General features: G+C 39.9%; 1 protein-coding gene across 2 annotated transcripts in view; it reads right to left on the reverse strand.

The window, feature by feature from the left end:
* Positions 1–24073, reverse strand: part of MCUR1 (mitochondrial calcium uniporter regulator 1) — a 73051-nt gene that overhangs the window by 31976 nt on the left and 17002 nt on the right. For both annotated transcript variants that reach the window (XM_053714759.1, XM_053714760.1), the window contains exons 5-6: positions 13635–13676; positions 4915–4986 (exon numbers count right to left, since the gene is read on the reverse strand). In XM_053714759.1, the coding sequence (XP_053570734.1) occupies positions 4915–4986; positions 13635–13676 (114 nt within the window). The remainder of the gene's footprint in view (positions 1–4914; positions 4987–13634; positions 13677–24073) is intronic.

Genomic DNA, 24073 nt, shown 5'->3' on the forward strand with positions numbered 1-24073 from the left:
CTATGGAAGGCTCTCCCTTTATCTATCTCTGCATCTGTTAAATTGATCAAAACAATTTTTCCACGGATTCTTTATCCTATACAAAATCTTCCTTTAATTCTTACAAATAAAGATCTAAATAGACTGAATTCTTGGTATTCCAAGTTTATCTGGAAAGCCAAAAAACCACGTATATCATTGGAAAAACTGTCTCAAAAATTTGATAATGCGGGGTTAGCTTTCCCTAATATTAGATACTATAATATTGCAACCTTGCTTAAAATAGCTATAGACTGGATAGCACAAACGAATAGGGTTACTTCATATGAGTCTGAATCTAGATTGATTTACCCTTGGTCTTTGAAGGCTCTGTTACATTGCCCATTAAAAGAACTACCGTGAGAAGTCTTTTTATTACAATCTTTTAAAAACCCGATATGCGCATGGCAGAAGTTTTGTGCTATATTGGCATTGAATCCTTTTTTCTCTGATTTCTTACCCATAAGAGCTAACCCGCGTTTCCTGCCAGGAATAGACCAAAAAGTATTTTTAGAATGGCAGGACAGAGGTCTCAAGGATATTGTTCAGTTATTGGATGATCAATGCCAGATTCTTCCATGGGAGACTATTCTATCAAAATATTCATTAGGTGTAGGGAATAGGTTTGCTTATTTCCAGGTCCGTCACTATATTAGCTCTCAGAGCTGGTATTCTTCAATTAGGTCTGAGTGGTCCGAGGTCAAAATCTTTATCCAAAAATTTATAGTTGGAAACACTTCAATTTCATTAATCTATGATATAATGCTCACTAAACAGGGTACTCTGCTGAGCGACAAACTGGTTAACTCATGGATTAACTCCATTCCTACAATTAATCAAGAGATGATTGCAGGTAGTTGCAAATTGGTAGCTAAGTATCCTATTGCGGTAAACTGGAAAGAATCTCATGTTAAATTATTGAATAAATCTTATCTATCCCCCGCTAGGTTAGTGAAATTTTACCCTCTTAAGAAGGCTGATTGCCCGCGGTGCTTATACGGCGTAGCAGATCTTATTCATATGTTATGGAACTGCCCTAAAATAAAACAATTATGGCAGAAAGTCCAGTTTTGGTTCAATAGGCTCTATAATGGGGCTTACTCGCTATCTCTGCAAGATATAATTTGTCTGATATCTGATCCCAGGTCTGACTCCAAAACTCGGATTTTGAATACCATCATATTAAATTATTAAATGTTAGATACAATATTTTTAAAGCTTGGATTGCTAAGAAGCCCCCTAGTCTAGGGGTAATTCTTAAAGGGATACAATCTCAAATTATATTCGAATCTTTTCATTTATCACAAGCTACAGAGAAAAAAATTAAGATATTTTTGTTAGATTGGGCACCCATTATTAAGACTTATTCATTGCAACTTCAGCAGCGGATCTTGTCTCCATTTGTTTCCTCTATCAGCTTTGCTGAGTTAGTCCTGCTTCAAGTATTCCCCGGATCATGGATAAGGAATTTTAGAGATATTCCATAAAGTTTTGAGCTACCGCCTCTAAGATGGAGCCTTGCGGGCTCGGAGGTGGTTCTCTTCTTTCTCTCTTTTTTTGTTTTTGTATTGAAGAATACAAGAAATGATATATAGTTAGTTATTATATTTAAATTGTCTCCCTATGATTTATGTGGGAGCTAAAGGGTAAAGTATTCAAATTAATACTGGTGGCAGTTGTTTTTGTTTTTTTTGTTTTTGTTTTTTGTTTGTTTTTTTGTATGTTGTGTTGTCTTATTTTGTCTTAAGGAAATTTTCTGAAAACCCCCAACATTGTATACAACTATTCTATAGAGGATAAATTATTGGTAGCAGACAGTAGAACAGTAGAAGAGATTATTTTAATATATCCTATTCAATGTTAATGCTACGTGAATTATGTATTGATTGTTTTTTTGCATGATAATATACTGTACTGCACGTTATGGAGCTCAGATATGTAAATATTTATGAATGTATACATTGTTGGATATAAATAAAAGTGAAAAAAAAAAAAAGAAAATTAGAAGTCTGTTGACCCATAGGTCTATTCTTCTTGTCCTGAGGTAGGAAAGATCCCTTTCCACCCGTAATCTCTGAAATGATTTCCGCCAGACCAGGTCCAAACAAGAGTTTTACCCTTATAAGGTAAAGCCAAAAGCTTGGCCTTTGCAGAGACATCAGCCGACCAAGATTTTAACCACAGAGCTCTGCGAGCTAACACAGTGAAGCAAGACATTTTAGCTCCTAATCTGATTATCATAGATAAAAGGTATTGGCTAGTTTAAGAGCTTTGATCCTATCTTGGATCTCCTCTACCGTCGTCTCCTCTGAAATAAGATCAGACAGGGCATCACACCAATAAGATGCTGTTCCCACAACCGTGGCAATACTCGCTGCAGGTTGCCACTGTAATCCTTGATGGATGTACATCTTTTTTAAGTAAGCTTCTAGCTTCTTATCCATTGGATCTTTAAAAGAACAACTATATTCAATAGGAATGGTAGTTATTTTAGCTAGAGTAGAGATAGCTCCTTCTACTTTAGGCACAGTACGCCATGAGTCACGAATGGAGTCAGCAACAGGAAACATTTTTTTAAAAACAGGAGCAGGGGAAAAAAAGGAACCCCTGGCTTATCCCATTTCTGAGCTATAATTTCCGACATCTTTCTTGGAACTGGAAAAACATCCTCAGAAGTAGGAGAATCATAAACTCTATCCAGCTTAGAAGACTTTGTGGGGATGACAGCAACTGAAGGTTCAGAGTGATCCAAAGTAGCTAGAACCTCCTTCAGTAGTATCCAGAGGTGTTCAAGCTTAAATCTAAAATTAACCTCTTCAAATTCTGAAGACTTTCCTGTCAAAGTGTCAGAGACTGAGATTTCACCCTCAGAAGCTACTGAAGTATTCTCCTCATCAGACAATTGAGAAAGGTTAACCAGCGCAGACTTAGATGGGTCAGAAGTCTTATTATCCGCCAAATGTCTAGATTTTCTTTGACGCTTGCCTGAAGAAGGGAAAGCTGACAAAGCCGCCAATACTGCAGAAGTAATCTGAACAACAAAATCCCAGGTAAATAAACACCCCCAGGTGGATTAGAGGACACAGAAGGCACAATATGAGACACAATTAAAGCTTGGGACGTCCGAGGGGAAAGCTGAGGCATGTCACGCCCAGCATTATCCTGAGAGACACTTGGCTCAGAAGGGAGTAAATTGTCTTTAAATTTTAAAGTTTTAGCTAAGCATGAGGAACAAAATTGCATTGGTAGGGCAGTCTGGGTCTCTAAACATAGCAAACATTTATCCATGGAGATAGGCTGATCCTGTTCTGAGTCCATAGCTCAAAAGAACAGGTTCCACTAGTAAATGACAATAACGATGTACAATGTCAAAATGTAAACATCAAAAATTTGTAAATGTTAAATATTTAGTAGGGAGAAAAAGATAAAAAATGAGACCTCAACTTCCCGTAAAAACGGAAATGCGGAAGTTACGCGAGCGGCCAGGAAACTAACTGCGCCACAAGATAAGTGCGTGAAAATAAAACGGCCTCACTAAAGGCTTACAGTTTAAAGGGACATGAAACCCAATTTTTTTCTTTCATGATTTTGAAACAGCATGCAGTTTTAAACAACTTAATAACTTACTTCTATTATCAAATTTGCTTAATTCTCTTGATATACTTTGCGGGAAAGCATATCTAGATAGGCTCAAGTAGCTGCTGACTGGTTGCTGTACACAGATGCCTCGTGTGATTGGCTCACCCATGTGCATTGCTATTTCTCCAACAAAGGATAGCTAATGAATGAAGCAAATTAGATAATAGAAGTAAATTGGAATGTTTAAAATTGTATTCTCTACTTGAATCATGAAAGAATTTGTTTGGGTTTAGTGGTCCTTTAAACAGCCTTCTGCAGCTAAGCTTGTATACCGTTGACAAGCCTAAAATCTGCCTCCCAGTTTCACACAACACATAAGGGAAAAGTAAAAAAAAACAAAAAAAATTAGATACCTTCCGCCAAGAATTAGGGAAAATTAACCCCTTACGTCTCTCTATAACTGCTCATACCAATAAAGTGCCTAAGGAGGGCTATGTTATTGACCCCCCAACAAAAGCTGCCCCAACACTGTACCCATAAACCAAAAGGGTAACTATGTTCCATAAAGTGATCCACTTGAGGGTTTACCTCTTAAGTGCTGTCCTTCATAACCTAGAAGGAAGAGTCACCTGTAGATCCAGCTGCAGGGCAGAAAGCAGCTAAATTAGGTGTGACAGGCACTGCACTCCCTGTCATGGACCTGTATTAAAAGAAAGAACAGAGTAACCAACCCTGGCTTTCTACAAAGGGATAGCAAACTTGTTAGAAGTAAAGCAAAGATTACCTCGCTGCAGGGAAAAGTACCCATAAAAGGATTAAATATCTTCAGATACCGTCTTCACACATCCTCCATTGACAGAGGCAAAGAGAATGACTGGGGATTATGGGTAAGGGAAGTTACACTTAACAGCTTTGCTGGGGTGCTCTTTGCCTCCTCCTGCTGGCCAGGAGTTGAATATCCCACTAGTAATTGGAATGACGGTGTGGACTCTCCATGCCATAGGAAAGAAATATATATTTATGTCATGTGCATGTATTTTTCCCTCTGTGTGTATCCCACCTCTATATGTCCAAGTTTGTGTGTACATTGCGTTTGTATGTATTTGCCTGTATATGCCTGAGTTATGTGTTGAGTACATACAGGGACAGTGCTACAATAGAGGCAGATAAGGTGACCGCCTACGGGCAACCCTGCTGCTATCAGACATTTTTCAAGGGCACCAACTCCTTCAGTGCAAAACCGGAAGTGTCATGCGATCACTTCCAGTGATTTCTAAATTGTAGCTAGAATATAGGGTTCATAATTATAAAACATACCATTTCTTTTACTTTGCTTTTCTCCAAATTAAAATCCAACTTGTTGCTTGCTCGAACCTTGACAATCTCATCCTTAAGAAAGAGAAACAAATGTAAAATGAGGGTATTCTGCTTACAACGTTAGATGTTATCCAGCAAAAAATGATTATATCATATACAGTCTGCTAATCAGTCAGTCAGTTGGAATTGTTAACATTGGATTATTTCTTAATGACAGATGGTTGTTACCCATAGTTAAAAATTAAGTATTTACCACACTGTGTCCTAGGTAACTCTCGCATCCAATTTGTGTTAATAGACAAGCAACAAACAATCCCGCCAAAAGTTCCTCTTTAGAGAGGGAACATATTTATCTTATACCAACGCGAAGAAATATAATTAACAAATTAATCCCTTAATGACCAGCGGCGTACCCTGTACGTTGCCGGTCTTTGAATGGGGATTGCTATTTTGATAGTGCGAGACCACCCTATTCTAGGATGACTGCCGCTGGAAGGGTGGTCGCGGTGAGACCCACACTATTATGACCTGAAAAACCCAGGGTATGTCGCGATCGTTAAGGGGTTAAAATACATGTCATGGCTCCTCTCCTTCAACAAAATCACGGTTATGCTCTATTCACACTTTCAGCTAAGCTTCAAGGGACACTGAATCCAAATTTTTTCTTTCGTGACTCAGATAGAGCATGACATTTTAAGCAACTCTCTAATTTACTCCTTTTATCAATTTTCCTTTATTCTCTTGGTATCTTTATTTCAAATGCAAGAATGTAAGTTTAGATGCCGGCCCATTTTTGGTGAACAACCTGGGTTGTCCTTGCCGATTGGTGGATAAATTCATCCACCAATAAAAAAGTGCTGACCAGAGTCTGAACTAAGAAAAAATCTTAGATGCCTTCTTTTTCAAATAAAGACAGCAAGAGAACAAAGAAAAATTGATAATAGGAGTAAGTTAGAAAGTTGCATGCTCTATCTGAATCACGAAAGAAAAAAATTTGGGTTCAGTGTCCCTTTAAAGAGAATGGAAAATGATCATGGTAAACATTAAAAGGGACATGAAACTCAAATGTTTTCTTTCATCATTCAGATAGAGGATGTCATTTTAAATAACTTTCTAATTTACTTCTATTATCAATTTTTCTTTGTTCTCTTGCTGTCTTTATTTGAAAAAGAAGGCATCTAAGCTTTTTTCTTAGTTCAGACTCTGGTCAGCACTTTTTTATTGGTGGATGAATTTATCCACCAATCAGCAAGGACAACCCAGGTTGTTCACCAAAAAATGGGCCGGCATCTAAACTTAAATTCTTGCATTTCAAATAAAGATTTACTTCTATTATAATTTTTTCTTTATTCTCTTGGTATCTTTTGTTGAAAAGCAGGCATGTAAGCTTAGGAGTGTGCATGTGTCTGAAGCACTATATGGCAGCAGTTTTGCATGCATGTTATCCATTTGCAAGAGCACTAGATGGCAGCACTATTTCCTACCTTGGTATCTCTTCAACAAAGAATACTATGAGAACAAAGTAAATTTGATAACAGAAGTAAATTGTAAACGTTTTAAAAATTGTAGGCTCTGTCTGAATCACAAAAGAAAATGTTTGGGTTTCATATCGCTTTAATACTATAAACAAGAGCTGCTGTTTCAAAACAAGCCACACAGTTGCTGCAAAGCTGTCAGATTGAAGTAGACCTTGTAATGGAATCTGAAACGGTATCAAACAGTCCACAGTGTAGTTGTCCAAGTTAAAGGCCAGGGGCCACAACAAGGTCTTTCAGTGCTTTCTATCTGGACCCGCTTCTTTCATTTCTGTATTTGTAAATGAATCATGGAGATGTTAAGCATCATTTCTCCAGAAACTACAATGCAGCCCAACCTTCTAACATGCATCAGGCTGATGTTTCAGTGAAGTGATCCCATGCTTCCATTGCAAAGTAAAGCATGGCTCATTTCACATTTATTCAAACAGAAATATTGGCGTTTCTGTGCAGCATACCAGGACTTGTTTAATAACAAGCTGAAAATATTGACCCTTTTAAAATGTGAAACTACAGTAGAAACTAGTAGAATAAACATAATTTATGCTTACCTGATAAATTCCTTTCTTCTGTAGTGTGATCAGTCCACGGGTCATCATTACTTGTGGGATATTAACTGCTCCCCTACAGGAAGTGCAAGAGGATTCACCCAGCAGAGTTGCTATATAGCTCCTCCCCTCTACGTCACCTCCAGTCATTCGACCAAGGACCAACGAGAAAGGAGAAGCCAAGGGTGTAGTGGTGACTGGAGTATAATTTAAAAAATATTTACCTGCCTTAAAAAACAGGGCGGGCCGTGGACTGATCACACTACAGAAGAAAGGAATTTATCAGGTAAGCATAAATTATGTTTTCTTCTGTTAAGTGTGATCAGTCCACGGGTCATCATTACTTGTGGGATACCAATACCAAAGCAAAAGTACACGGATGACGGGAGGGATAGGCAGGCTCTTTATACAGAAGGAACCACTGCCTGAAGAACCTTTCTCCCAAAAATAGCCTCCGAGGAAGCAAAAGTGTCAAATTTGTAAAATTTGGAAAAAGTATGAAGCGAAGACCAAGTTGCAGCCTTGCAAATCTGTTCAACAGAGGCCTCATTCTTAAAGGCCCAAGTGGAAGCCACAGCTCTAGTGGAATGAGCTGTAATTCTTTCAGGAGGCTGCTGTCCAGCAGTCTCATAAGCTAAACGAATTATGCTACGAAGCCAAAAAGAGAGAGAGGTAGCAGAAGCTTTTTGACCTCTCCTCTGACCAGAGTAAACGACAAACAGGGAAGACGTTTGTCGAAAATCTTTAGTTGCCTGTAAATAAAATTTAAGGGCACGAACTACATCCAGATTGTGCAAAAGACGTTCCTTCCTCGAAGAAGGATTTGGGCACAAGGATGGAACAACAATCTCCTGATTGATATTCCTGTTAGTGACTACCTTAGGTAAGAACCCAGGCTTAGTACGCAGAACTACCTTATCCGAGTGAAAAATCAAATAAGGAAAATCACAATGTAAGGCTGATAACTCAGAGACTCTTCGAGCCGAGGAAATAGCCATTAAAAATAGAACTTTCCAAGATAACAACTTTATATCAATGGAATGAAGGGGTTCAAACGGAACACCCTGTAAAACGTTAAGAACAAGGTTTAAACTCCATGGTGGAGCCACAGCTTTAAACACAGGTTTAATCCTGGCCAAAGCCTGACAAAAAGCCTGAACGTCTGGAACTTCTGACAGACGCTTGTGTAACAGAATGGACAGAGCTGAGATCTGTCCCTTTAAGGAACTAGCGGATAACCCCTTTTCTAAACCTTCTTGTAGAAAAGACAATATCCTAGGAATCCTAACCTTACTCCAAGAGTAACCTTTGGATTCGCACCAATATAGGTATTTACGCCATATTTTATGGTAAATCTTTCTGGTGACAGGCTTCCTAGCCTGTATTAAGGTATCAATAACTGACTCAGAAAAACCACGCTTTGATAAGATCAAGCGTTCAATTTCCAAGCAGTCAGCTTCAGAGAAGTTAGATTTTGATGTTTGAAAGGACCCTGAATCAGAAGGTCCTGTTTCAGAGGTAACGACCAAGGTGGACAGAATGACATGTCCACCAGATCTGTATACCAAGTCCTGCGTGGCCATGCAGGCGCTATTAGAATCACTGATGCTTTCTCCTGTTTGATTCTGGCAATCAATCGAGGAAGCATCGGGAAAGGTGGAAACACATAAGCCATCCTGAAGGTCCATGGTGCTGTCAAGGCATCTATCAGGACCGCTCCCCGGATCCCTGGATCTGGACCCGTAGCGCGGAAGCTTGGCGTTCTGTCGAGACGCCATGAGATCTATCTCTGGTTTGCCCCAACGTGGAAGTATTTGGGCAAAGACCTCTGGATGAAGTTCCCACTCCCCCGGATGAAAAGTCTGACGACTTAAGAAATCCGCCTCCCAGTTCTCCACTCCCGGGATGTGGATTGCAGACAGGTGGCAAGAGTGAGACTCTGCCCAGCGAATTATCTTCGATACTTCCATCATTGCTAGGGAGCTTCTTGTCCCTCCCTGATGGTTGATATAAGCTACAGTCGTGATGTTGTCCGACTGGAACCTGATGAACCCCCGAGTTGCTAACTGGGGCCAAGCCAGAAGAGCATTGAGGACTGCTCTCAATTCCAGAATGTTTATTGGAAGAAGACTCTCCTCCTGATTCCATAGTCCCTGAGCCTTCAGAGAATTCCAGACAGCGCCCCAACCTAGTAGGCTGGCGTCTGTTGTTACAATTGACCAGTCTGGCCTGCTGAATGGCATTCCCCTGGACAGATGTGGCCGATAAAGCCACCATAGAAGAGAATTTCTGGTCTCTTGAATGGAATGAAGGACACGGCATGCATTTTGAAGTTTTGTTAACCTGTCCTCTGTCAGGTAAATCTTCATTTCTACAGAATCTATCAGAGTCCCCAGGAAGGGAACTCTTGTGAGTGGAAAGAGAGAACTTTTCTCTTCGTTCACTTTCCATCCATGCGACCTTAGAAATGCCAGTACTATCTCTGTATGAGATTTGGCAGTTTGAAAGCTTGAAGCTTGTATCAGTATGTCGTCTAAGTACGGAGCTACTGAAATTCCTCGCGGTCTTAGTACCGCCAGAAGAGTGCCCAGAACCTTTGTGAAGATTCTTGGAGCCGTAGCCAGTCCGAATGGAAGAGCTACAAACTGGTAATGCCTGTCTAAAAAGGCAAACCTTAGATACCGGTAATGACTTCTGTGAATCGGTATGTGAAGGTAAGCATCCTTTAAATCCACTGTGGTCAAGTACTGACCCTCTTGGATCATGGGCAAAATTGTTCGAATAGTTTCCATCTTGAACGATGGAACTCTTAGGAATTTGTTTAGGATCTTTAAATCCAAGATTGGCCTGAAGGTTCCCTCTTTTTGGGAACTACAAACAGATTTGAGTAAAACCCTTGTCCTTGTTCCAACCGCGGAACTGGATGGATCACTCCCATTAATAAAAGATCTTGTACGCAGCGTAGAAACGCTTCCTTCTTTGTTAGGTTTGTTGACAACCTTGACAGATGAAATCTCCCTCTTGGGGGAGAGGATTTGAAGTCCAGAAGGTATCCCTGAGATATGATCTCTAACGCCCAGGGATCCTGAACATCTCTTGCCCAAGCCTGGGCGAAGAGGGAAAGTCTGCCCCCCACTAGATCCGGTCCCGGATCGGGGGCCCTCAATTCATGCTGTCTTAGGGGCAGCAGCAGGTTTTCTGGCCTGTTTGCCCCTGTTCCAGGACTGGTTAGGTTTCCAGCCTTGTCTGTAGCGAGCAACAGCTCCTTCCTGTTTTGGTGCAGAGGAAGTTGATGCTGCTCCTGCTTTGAAATTACGAAAGGAACGAAAATTGGACTGTCTAGCCTTGGCTTTGGCCTTGTCCTGAGGCAGGGCATGACCTTTACCTCCTGTAATGTCATCAATAATCTCTTTCAAGCCGGGCCCGAATAAGGTCTGCCCTTTGAAAGGAATATTAAGCAATTTAGATTTAGACGTAACATCAGCTGACCAGGATTTTAGCCACAGAGCTCTGCGTGCCTGAATGGCGAATCCTGAATTTTTAGCCGCAAGTTTAGTTAAATGTACTACGGCATCTGAAATAAATGAATTAGCTAACTTAAGGAATTTAAGTTTGTGTGTGATGTCATCTAGTGTGGATGATTGAAGTGTCTCTTCCAGAGACTCAAACCAAAATGCTGCTGCAGCCGTGACAGGCGCAATACATGCAAGAGGTTGCAATATAAACCCTTGTTGAACAAACATTTTCTTAAGGTAACCCTCTAATTTTTTATCCATTGGATCTGAAAAAGCACAGCTATCCTCCACTGGGATAGTGGTACGCTTAGCTAAAGTAGAAACTGCTCCCTCCACCTTAGGGACCATTTGCCATAAGTCCCGTGTGGCGGCGTCTATTGGAAACATTTTTCTGAATATAGGAGGGGGTGAGAAAGGCACACCGGGTCTATCCCACTCCTTAGTAACAATGTCAGTAAGTCTCTTAGGTATAGGAAAAACGTCAGTACTCGTCGGTACCGCAAAATATTTATCCAACCTACACATTTTTTCTGGGATTGCAACTGTGTTACAATCATTCAGAGCCGCTAATACCTCCCCTAGTAACACACGGAGGTTCTCAAGCTTAAATTTAAAATTTGAAATGTCTGAGTCCAGTTTATTTGGATCAGAACCGTCACCCACAGAATGAAGCTCTCCGTCTTCACGTTCTGCAAACTGTGACGCAGTATCAGACATGGCCCTTGCATTATCAGCGCACTCTGTTCTCATCCCAGAGTGATCACGTTTACCTCTTAGTTCTGGTAGTTTAGCCAAAACTTCAGTCATAACAGTAGCCATATCTTGTAATGTGATTTGTAATGGCCGCCCAGATGCACTCGGCGCTACAATATCACGCACCTCCTGAGCGGGAGATGCAGGTACTGACACGTGAGGCGAGTTAGTCGGCATAACTCTCCCCTCGTTGTTTGGTGAAATATGTTCAATTTGTACAGATTGACTATTCTTTAAAGTAGCATCAATACATTTAGTACATAAATTTCTATTGGGCTCCACTTTGGCATTAACACATATAGCACAGAGATATTCCTCTGAATCAGACATGTTTAACACACTAGCAAATAAACAGCAACTTGGAAATACTTTTCAAAGTAATTTACAAATAATATGAAAACGAACTGTGCCTTTAAGTAGCACAGAAAATATTATAACAGATAAAATAATTAAGTTATAGCATCAATCTTTGTCAGAATATACAGTTTTAGCAAAGGATTGTTCCCCTCAGCAAATGATAACTAACCCAGGCAGCAGAAAAAAATACACAAATAAACGTTTTTTATATCACAGTCAATACAATCAGCACAGCTCTGCTGTGAATGATTACTTCCCTCAAAAAAGACTCTTGAGATCCCTGAACTCTGTAGAGATGAACCGGATCATGCAGGAAGAAAATGAACCTCTGACTGAGTTTTTCTGATGCATAGTGAAAGCACCAAAAAGGCCCCTCCCCCACACACATAACAGTGAGAGGGATCAGTGAACTGCTCTAATTTAAATCAAAACTATTGCCAAGTGGAAAAAAAGTGCCCAAAACATTTTTTCACCCAGTACCTCAGAGAAAAAAACGTTTTTACATGCCAGCAAAAAAACGTTTTACCTCAATAATTAATTGTCATTTAAAACCTATTGCAAGTCCCTGCAAAATAGGTTAAGTCTATGTATACAGTTTAAAAGCCAGAGAAGTACCATTTCCCAGAAAACTGAAGTGTAAAATATACATACATGACAGCCTGATATCAGCTACATCTACTGCATTCAAGGCTGAGTTTACATTATAACGGTATGGCAGGATTTTCTCATCAATTCCATGTCAGAAAATAATAAACTGCTACATACCTCTTTGCAGATTAATCTGCCTGCTGTCCCCTGATCTGAAGTTTACCTCTCCTCAGATGGCCGAGAAACAGCAATATGATATTAACTACTCCGGCTAAAATCATAGAAAAACTCAGGTAGATTCTTCTTCAAATTCTACCAGAGAAGGAATAACACACTCCGGTGCTATTATAAAATAACAAACTTTTGATTGAAGATATAAAAACTAAATATATCACCATAGTCCTCTCACACATCCTATCTAGTCGTTGGGTGCAAGAGAATGACTGGGGGTGACGTAGAGGGGAGGAGCTATATAGCAACTCTGCTGGGTGAATCCTCTTGCACTTCCTGTAGGGGAGCAGTTAATATCCCACAAGTAATGATGACCCGTGGACTGATCACACTTAACAGAAGAAACCTGTATTAGAACATTTAGGATTTCTTTGGTCTAAGGTGAAGTGTAGAACTGTACAGTATATCATGAGAACATCCTACTTACAATTATACGCTTAATGCTCTCAAATGGACATAATCACTTGATTATACCGTTTTATTATGTTTAGTATTGTATTTTGTATTATACTATCAAGAATAATAAAAAACTATTAGGCAGTTACTTAAAGGGGAAGTATGCACCAATTTTAATTTAACTACATGTAATAGACACTACTATATAGAATAATATGCACAGATACAGATATAAAAATCAAGGATAAAACCTTTTAAAAACTTACTTAGAAGCTCCCAATTTAACACTGTTAATGAGATTAGCCTGAGACACTCACTTAAAGGGGCTGATAGCAGAACCTCCCCTGCATATGAAAAGACCCTTTATACAAACAGAAGCAGTCTGAAGTCTGTATACATCAGTATACATCTAAATCTTCGGGGCTTGGTTAGGAGCCTGAAAATCAGCACAATGTTATTTAAAAATAGGCCAAACTATACATTTTTACAAAAACACACCCAGATGGGCTGTATAAATGGATCATCTAAACAAACATTTATGCAAAGAAAAATCTAATGTATAATGTCCCTTTAACCAACAATTAATTAATTAATGTCTGTGAAAATCCCTGCAAACCCTTCTGTACATTTAACTATTTTTTTGTTATTTTATGGTTTACTGACTGGAGTAGTTTTAATTGGAATAGCTTTGAAATGGAAGCCAAAAATAAATGTACATAAAGGTACTGAGAATTCTGTATCTTTTAACCTCACATGTAAGCTTCAATTTTGTGTTTTGTTGCTTAAATAATACTCACATTTAATTGTTTCTTTAGTTGCTGCAGTTCAATTTTCACTTTCTAAAAAAAAAAAAAAGAAGCCATGTTACATAAAGCAGTGGTAAGACAGAGCTTGACATATAAAATTACAAAGAATACTGTATTTAAGGGACAGTAAACATTGTCTAAGATGTTACATAACTTCTGTTGGCTGCTTTATCTAGCGGGGGAACTTGCTACATTTAGTTGAATGGTGCGATCAAGCGCAATGTGATTAGACAGCCAGCCTGTGACGCGGTTGTTAAAAAAACAACAACTGCCGTGCCAAAGAGGATGGCTGCACTAACAAAGGGCTAGATTACGAGTAGAGTGCTATTTTGCGCTTGCGAGTTAACTTTGCTCAACTGAAGCTTTTTGTGCGCACGTCGGGTTGCGCTCGTATTACAAATTGAAAGTAAAAAGGTTTGTGCACAAGCAAAACCCGATGTACGCTAATCGAATATCGTGACCGGGCTAACATACTCTCCCCATGGAAGTCAATGTAAAATGGAAACTGAACAAAAACACCTATACTCGCACGCTAACCCAAAAGCAGTTATGAAAATGTCATATTCCAATGTTCTTCACTTATAGAACAATGTAATTTTTAGTGTAAATACACATTTCTCCAACATAGGTGTGTCCGGTCCACGGCGTCATCATTACTTGTGGGATATTCTCTTCCCCAACAGGAAATGGCAAAGAGCCCAGCAAAGCTGGTCACATGATCCCTCCTAGGCTCCGCCTACCCCAGTCATTCTCTTTGCCGTTGCACAGGCAACATCTCCACGGAGATGGTTAAGAGTTTTTTGGTGTTTAAATGTAGTTTTTATTCTTCAATCAAGAGTTTGTTATTTTAAAATAGTGCTGGTATGTACTATTTACTCTGAAACAGAAAAGAGATGAAGATTTCTGTTTGTAAGAGGAAGATGATTTTAGCAACCGTTACTAAAATCGATGGCTGTTTCCACACAGGACTGTTGAGATGAATTAACTTCAGTTGGGGGAAACAGTGGGCAGACTTTGCTGCTTGAGGTATGACACATTTCTAACAAGACTTGGTAATGCTGGAAGCTGTCATTTTCCCTATGGGAACCGGTAAGCCATTTTCTTAGTTTAGTATAAGAATAAAGGGCTTCACAAGGGCTTTAAAGACTGGTAGACATTTTTCTGGGCTAAAACGATTACTTTACAAGTATATTTAGTGGATTATAACTATAAATAGTTCTTTTAATCTTGGGGATGTATTAAAAAAAAAACGGCAGGCACTGTATTGGACACCTTTTTCACTGGGGGCCTTTTCTAGTCATAGGCAGAGCCTCATTTTCGCGCCACTAATGCACAGTTGTTTTTGGAAAGCAAGGCATGCAGATGCATGTGTGAGGAGCTAAGAACCACTGAAAAAGCTTATTGAAGGCGTCATTTGGTATCGTATTCCCCTCTGGGCTTGGTTGGGTCTCAGCAAAGCAGATACCAGGGACTGTATAGGGGTTAAATGTAAAAACGGCTCCGGTTCCGTTATTTTAAGAGTTAAAGCTTTCAAATTTGGTGTGCAATACTTTTAAGACACTGTGGTGAAATTTTGGTGAATTTTGAACAATTCCTTCATACTTTTTCACATATTCAGTAATAAAGTGTGTTCAGTTTAAAATTTAAAGTGACAGTAACGGTTTTATTTTAAAACGGTTTTTGTGCTTTGTTATCAAGTTTATGCCTGTTAACATGTCTGAACCATCAGATAGACGATGTTCTGTATGTTTGAAAGCCAAGGTTCCTCCCCATTTAAATATATGTGATGAATGTGACATAGTGTCCAAACAAAGTAGGGACAATGATGCCACTGATAATGATGTTGCCCAAGATGATTCTTCAAGCGAGGGGAGTAAGCATGGTACTGCATCATCCCCTTCTGTGTCTACACCAGTCTTGCCCACACAAGAGGTCCCTAGTACATCTAGTGCGCCAATCCTTCTTACTATGCAACAATTAACGGCTGTAATGGATAATTCTATTAAAAACATTTTGTCCAAAATGCCCACTTATCAGAGAAAGCGCGATTGCTCTGTTTTAGATACTGAAGAGCATGGGGACGCTGATGATAATGGTTCTGACATACCCTCACACCAATCTGAAGGGGCCAGGAGGGAGGTTTTGTCTGAGGGAGAAATTTCAGATTCAGGAAAAATTTCTCAACAAGCTGAACCTGATGTTATTACTTTTAAATTTAAATTAGAACATCTCCGCGCTCTGCTTAAGGAGGTGTTATCTACTCTGGATGATTGTGACAATTTGGTCATTCCAGAGAAATTATGTAAGATGGACAAGCTCCTAGAGGTCCCGGTGCTTTTCCTATACCCAAGCGGGTGGCGGACATTGTAAATAAGGAATGGGAAAGGCCCGGCATACCTTTTGTTCCTCCCCCTATATTTAAGAAATTATTTCCTATGGTCGACCCCAGAAAGGACTTATGGTTCAAGCACTTAAATTGGCTAACTCTTTTATCTTAGACGCCACTTTGCAATTAGCTAGATTAGCGGCGAAAAATTCAGGTTTTGCTATTGTGGCGCGCAGAGCGCTTTGGCTAAAGTCTTGGTCAGCGGATGTGTCCTCCAAGAACAAATTGCTTAACATCCCTTTCAAGGGTAAAACGCTGTTTGGCCCTGACTTGAAAGAGATTATTTCAGACATCACTGGGGGAAAGGGCCACGCCCTTCCTCAGGATAGGTCTTTTAAGGCTAAAAATAAGCCAAATTTTCGTCCCTTTCGCAGAAACGGACCAGCCTCAAAGTCTACACCCTCTAAGCAAGAGGGTAATAGTTCTCAAACCAAACCAGCCTGGAGACCGATGCAAGGCTGGAACAAGGGTAAGCAGGCCAAGAAACCTGCCACTGCTACTAAAACAGCATGAAGTGTTGGCCCCCGATCCGGGACCGGATCTGGTGGGGGGCAGACTCTCTCTCTTTGCTCAGGCTTGGGCAAGAGATGATCAGGATCCTTGGGCGCTAGAAATAGTTTCTCAAGGTTATCTCCTGGAATTCAAGGAACTACCCCCAAGGGGGAGGTTCCACAGGTCTCAATTGTCTTCAAACCAAATAAAAAGACAGGCATTCTTACATTGTGTAGAAGACCTGTTAAGAATAGGAGTGATTCATCCTGTTCCATTAGGAGAACAAGGGATGGGGTTTTACTCCAATCTGTTCATAGTTCCCAAAAAAGAAGGAACATTCAGACCAATTTTAGATCTCAAGATTCTAAACAAATTTCTCAGGGTTCCATCGTTCAAAATGGAAACCATTCGAACAATTCTTCCTACCATCCAGGAAGGTCAATTCATGACCACGGTGGATTTAAAGGATGCGTATCTACATATTCCTATCCACAAGGAACATCATCGGTTCCTAAGGTTCGCCTTTCTGGACAAGCATTACCAGTTTGTGGCACTTCCATTCGGATTAGCCACTGCTCCAAGGATTTTCACAAAGGTACTAGGGTCCCTTCTAGCGGTGCTAAGACCAAGGGGCATTGCAGTAGTACCTTACTTGGACGACATACTGATTCAAGCGTCGTCTCTGTCAAAAGCAAAGGCTCATACGAACATTGTCCTAGCCTTTCTCAGATCTCACGGGTGGAAAGTGAACATAGAAAAAAGTTCTCTGTCCCCGTCAACAAGAGTTCCCTTCTTGGGAACAATAATAGACTCCTTAGAAATGAAGATTTTTCTGACAGAGGCCAGAAAATCAAAACTTCTAAGCTCTTGTCAAGTACTTCATTCTGTTCTTCTTCCTTCCATAGCGCAGTGCATGGAAGTAATAGGTTTGATGGTTGCGGCAATGGACATAGTTCCTTTTGCACGAATTCATCTAAGACCATTACAACTGTGCATGCTCAGACAGTGGAATGGGGATTATACAGACTTGTCTCCGACGATCCAAGTAGATCAAAGATCCAGAGACTCACTCCGTTGGTGGCTGAACCTGGACAATCTGTCACAGGGAATGAGCTTCCGCAGACCAGAGTGGGTCATTGTCACGACCGACGCCAGTCTGGTGGGCTGGGGCGCGGTCTGGGAACCCCTGAAAGCTCAGGGTCTATGGTCTCTGGAAGAATCTCTTCTCCCGATAAACATTCTGGAACTGAGAGCGATATTCAATGCTCTCAAAGCTTGGCCTCAACTAACAAAGGCCAAATTCATAAGGTTTCAATCAGACAACATGACGACTGTTGCATATATCAACCATCAGGGGGGAACAAGGAGTTCCCTGGCGATGGAGGAAGTGACCAAAATAATTCAATGGGCGGAGAATCACTCCTGCCACTTGTCTGCAATCCACATCCCAGGAGTGGAAAATTGGGAAGCGGATTTTCTGAGTCGTCAGACTTTCCATCCGGGGGAGTGGGAACTCCATCCGGAAATCTTTGCCCAAATAACTCAATTATGGGGCATTCCAGACATGGACCTGATGGCGTCTCGTCAGAACTTCAAGGTTCCTTGCTACGGGTCCAGATCCAGGGATCCCAAGGCGACTCTAGTAGATGCACTGATAGCGCCTTGGACCTTCAACCTTGCTTATGTATTCCCACCGTTTCCTCTCATTCCCAGGCTGGTAGCCAGGATCAATCAGGAGAGGGCTTCGGTGATCTTGATAGCTCCTGCGTGGCCACGCAGAACTTGGTATGCAGACCTGGTGAATATGTCATCGGCTCCACCATGGAAGCTACCTTTGAGACAGGACCTTCTTGTTCAAGGTCCATTCGAACATCCGAATCTGGCTTCACTCCAACTGACTGCTTGGAGATTGAACGCTTGATTTTATCAAAGCGTGGGTTTTCAGATTCTGTCATTGATACTCTTATCCAGGCTAGAAAGCCTGTAACTAGGAAAATTTAACATAAAATATGGAAAAAATATATCTGTTGGTGTGAATCTAAAGGATTCCCATGGAACAAGATAAAAATTCCTAAGATTCTATCCTTTCTACAAGAGGGTTTGGAGAAAGGATTATCTGCAAGTTCTTTGAAGGGACAGATTTCTGCTTTATCTGTTTTACTTCACAAAAAGCTGGCGGCTGTGCCAGATGTTCAAGCTTTTGTTCAGGCTCTGGTTAGAATCAAGCCTGTTTACAAACCTTTGACTCCTCCTTGGAGTCTCAATTTAGTTCTTTCAGTTCTTCAAGGGGTTCCGTTTGAACCCTTACATTCCGTAGATATTAAGTTACTATCTTGGAAAGTTTTGTTTTTGGTTGCAATTTCTTCTGCTAGAAGAGTTTCAGAGTTATCTGCTCTGCAGTGTTCTCCTCCTTATCTGGTGTTCCATGCAGATAAGGTGGTTTTGCGTACTAAACCTGGTTTTCTTCCGAAAGTTGTTTCTAACAAAAACATTAACCAGGAGATAGTTGTGCCTTCTTTGTGTCCGAATCCAGTTTCAAAGAAGGAACGTTTGTTACACAATTTGGATGTAGTTCGTGCTCTAAAATTCTATTTAGAGGCTACAAAGGATTTCAGACAAACATCTTCTTTGTTTGTTGTTTATTCTGGTAAAAGGAGAGGTCAAAAAGCAACTTCTACCTCTCTCTCTTTTTGGCTTAAAAGCATCATCCGATTGGCTTATGAGACTGCCGGACGGCAGCCTCCTGAAAGAATCACAGCTCACTCCACTAGGGCTGTGGCTTCCACTTGGGCCTTCAAGAACGAGGCTTCTGTTGATCAGATATGTAAGGCAGCGACTTGGTCTTCACTGCACACTTTTACCAAATTTTACAAATTTGATACTTTTGCTTCTTCTGGGGCTATTTTTGGGAGAAAGGTTTTGCAAGCCGTGGTGCCTTCCATCTAGGTGACCTGATTTGCTCCCTCCCATCATCCGTGTCCTAAAGCTTTGGTATTGGTTCCCACAAGTAAGGATGACGCCGTGGACCGGACACACCTATGTTGGAGAAAACAGAATTTATGCTTACCTGATAAATTACTTTCTCCAACGGTGTGTCCGGTCCACGGCCCGCCCTGGTTTTTTTTAATCAGGTCTGATGAATTATTTTCTCTAACTACAGTCACCACGGTATCATATGATTTCTCCTATGCATATTCCTCCTTTACGTCGGTCGAATGACTGGGGTAGGCGGAGCCTAGGAGGGATCATGTGACCAGCTTTGCTGGGCTCTTTGCCATTTCCTGTTGGGGAAGAGAATATCCCACAAGTAAGGATGACGCCTTGGACCGGACACACCGTTGGAGAAAGTAATTTATCAGGTAAGCATAAATTCTGTTTTCTATATATACCTATACCTATGCAATAGATATATAGGTATAGATATGTATTTTACATCAATTGCTTCAGATACATACATATATATTTTTTTTTAAATATATATTTAATAAAATTTAAAAAAAAAATTATATGTGAAGAACATAGGAATGTAAAATATGTACAATGTGCATCGCAACTAACGCGGTCGGGTTAGTGCACATAAAGAATTGCTATCTTCAATGCATGTTCTTGAAACATTAAAATATAAAAAAACATAATTATTAAAAATTAAACATTCTGTAAAACATATAGATCTATTCTATGGATTATGTTGAATATTTTACAGTATGTATAATTATTTAAAATAATTTTTATAAATAGTTTTAATATTTCAAAAACGCGCATTGAAAATAGCAATTCTTCATGTGCGCTAACAGTCGTGTTAGCCCTACAATGCGAATACTGATTTGCGTTGCGCTTATTTTACATTCCTCTAAATAAGGTTGTCAACTTTTTGACAACTGTATAAAGTGCTTCAGGTTAGGGTGCATGATACAAAGCAGAAGCTGTACATTTTGCATCTGCTGCATTGCTATATATTATTGTTTAATGCATTCTTAAATATATTTTGTGTAACTGTAAAACTGTGTAAAGCTCATATGATGTATCATGCACAGTAACCCCAAGCAAATGATACAGCTGTAAAATAAGGTGGCCATTATTACTGATCTGTGAGTGTGCATTGCTTCTGTCACAGGCTGGGAGAATACTTGAACTCCAAGGCGTCCAGTGTAAAGGGGCGGAGCTTCAGTATCTGGCACCTTTAAGTTATTAAAGCAGGAAAACTGATTTGAAAAGAGCTGCAGGAACAGGATGAAATGCAATAACATAGTGAATAGTTACTATTTTTGTAGTTGTGCACAGCAGTTTCAAGGGATTTAAATACTTACCTCCACATCCAGCTCCCTTAAGTCCTGTGTTGTTGTCCAATAGATATAGGTTTTCGGGGCTTGATAACGTGACCATGCATGGTGTTGTCACTGGCTTCCTGATTCCCCCAGTTATGCCAGACACTTGGCCACCAGGGAGAAGTGCAGGAGAGGGCAACAATGAACTCTGAAAGCAGCGCACCGCAGGATGACAACCCGTGGTTGTCATCTGCTCTTAAAGGGACATAAAACAAGTTGGGATAGAGACAAAATATAATAATATGTACTTTAATTACTTTACCTGCAAATTTATACTGCAGTGCCTCACCATTAACCCTTTCTTTTTAGTTTCTGAATTGTAAAGCTCTAACTCCTCCCCACACGATTCCTTTTATGGCTGTATCTATGTTTATTGTTCTTTTGGTAAAATGCAAAAGTGAGTAAGGATTATCTTTTGGAGCATGCTTAGAAGCTGAGAACTCAGTTGAAATACAATGCCTGTGTCTAAACACTGATAAGAGGGGCGGAGTTAGCTGCTCCAGGCAGTTTAGCCATGTAATTAATTTTGCTTATTTTTGAAACTTATTTTAAAATACTTGCCAGCAATTTTTAAACAATTTTTTATGCAAACTATTTTAAATTAATTAGCCCTTTTAGGATATGCACAGATCTCAATCTGTTTTATGGCACTTTAACTGATTGTGTCGTCATGTGCACTTAAAGGCAAATTGGAGTTGAAAAACTACATGCTCTAATTCACTATAGCATGTCCCTTTTTCACCCTGAAATATTGGGGTTAAAAACATATATAAAGTCTGCTCAGAAGCTGCAGAGAATTGCTGGATCAGAGCAGGAAACAGCCAATGAGCCAATCAGCAGCAGAGTCATAAACCCAACAATCATTTACCCATTCACTACTAGGAATTTCAGAGAAAAACTTGCAGAAAATACTGGAGAATGTGTTAGCATTTTTGCTATCACTCCGCTTAACCCTTTCCTGCCGTTGGGACGTTCCATGGCATCCTAACTGCACTATGCTTTAGCACCATTAGGATGGCATGGAACTTCCTAGCCGCTTGGCTGTCCTGAAGCCATAGCGGCTTGGTAAATGGGATCGCTGGCTGGAGGGCATGTCAAGCGTCAAAGGCACTCCCCTCTGACCCCGATCACATCATTGAAATCACGCAATCGCATGAACAATTGCTTGATTTCAATTTGTTTAGACAAATTAGCTCTGTCAGGAAAGGGTTAAACAGAAATAGAACCCTTTTTTTTAATAATTTACCTATGAAAACTAAGGGTACGTCATACACAAACTGGTCGTTAAAGACCAACAACGTACCCGTGATGCCGTGATATTGAGGCATCACTGCAATACCTTTTTGGCACACCGATGCTGAGAGGGCCACTCTCAGCCAAAGCCATAAATGTCTGCTATTTCTGAACAAAGGGGATCCCAGAGAAGCATTTACAACCATTTGTGCCATAATTACACAAGCAATGCACTATTGGGTGTGCCAATGAGAAGAGCTATATATGTGCAGCCACCAATTAACAGCTAGCTACCAGTAATGCATTGAGCCTACACAGGTATTATTTCAACAAAGAATAACAAGAGAACAAAGCAAATTAGAATTGGAACCGTTTAAAATTGCAAGTTTTATCTGAATCATGAAAGAAAATTTTGGGGGTTTGTGTCTTTTTAACTGTGTTCAGATTGAGATATGCAATGCTTGTAGCTCTAAAGTGGAACATTGTATATGTGTTTAACCTCTTTGTGGAAGTTAAACAGAGTTCAACTGTTAGTATAGCAAAAATTAAAAACAAATTACAGCATGTCATTTTCCCACAACAAGGTCTCTTTAATTGCATGCTTATTATAAGGGTTTCTAGAATTCAAAGTCACTGTTCTTACAGACTGATCCATAGGTAATACATTTATTTATATGTAATTTATTTTTTTATAACATTTTTATTGAGGTTATAAACATAGTTAAATACAGAGTTGTCATACATCAAAAGTCATCAGTCACGTCATATGGCGACAGGATTAAGATTACATCAAGTAACAAAATTTATGGTAACCTGACCATGCAAATGCTCTATTGTCACATTAATGAATAGACAGTCATTTTGCAAAAGGTATCACTATATAAGCTTAATGCAGACATAATGTACAATATAAGTGACCATTATTGTTATAAATTATCTATGGCAGATTAAAACTGATAGCAAACCTCACATTTTCAAAATACAATATAATTAAGAATCCCTTATAAGCATATCATGAGAATAATCAATTTCCCTTACTGACTAGCAGTGGCCTCTCTTGGGTCACACAAAAAAGATAACAAATGCCAATGGGAAGGTTTAGGGATAAGGATACAAGGACCACTGTTGAACCAATACATATATCATAAGTGACGGTGGTGAAGCCTGTTAAATGACATGGGACAGCCACTCTCTACTCTATGAATTAGGGAGATTATACAGTCAGAAGGTCTAACTTTATATAAGAGAGAAACTAGGATTCACTACCTCCAGCTTCAAGAAAACTCCAAACAGGGGAAAGAGAACAAACAAAACAAAGCAGAAAAAAAAAAACCATATTGAAAAAGTACAAGTCTAAATATTAGCAGCATATTAAACATAGACTCTAGAGCAGAGCTTCCCAAACTTTTCATGTTGGTGACACACTTTTTAGACCTACATAATTTCGCGACACGGTAATTCAGTTGTACTGGCAAACAGGAGGTTAAACTAACTTGTTTTAAGAGATACGGACACATACATAAATTATATAATAACAAAATGCATTTACAAGTAACAGTAAGTATGTGCAAGAATAAAAAAAAAAAGTTTAATAACACCAATAGCTACTTACTATTTTAATGGGATGTATAAGGTTGATGGGATGAACACAATTTCTGAATATTTGGTGGAATATTAGATAAAGACACTCGCATTTCATCATCAAGCATTTTAAGCTTCCACTTCCTATCCATATATCAAGAGCAGCAGCAGCAATGCACTACTGGGAGCTAGCTGCAAAAAAAAAACCCCACTGACTTCTGACTTCAGCTCAGCATTTAAGCTGCCGCCCTCAGAGCTCTGCGAGTCTGACTGGCTAGTGCCCGTGCTGCAAACACACTGCTGTCCCACTCACTGACTACACGTGCAGTCACGAGCCAGTTAAAGAGACACACGTGCAGTCAGGAGCCAATGTGCCGCCAAAGCCGCCAATGGGAATAGTTTCAGTTCCCACT

This window comes from Bombina bombina, chromosome 5, assembly GCF_027579735.1.
Source record: "Bombina bombina isolate aBomBom1 chromosome 5, aBomBom1.pri, whole genome shotgun sequence".
Taxonomy (NCBI): Eukaryota; Metazoa; Chordata; class Amphibia; order Anura; family Bombinatoridae; genus Bombina; species Bombina bombina.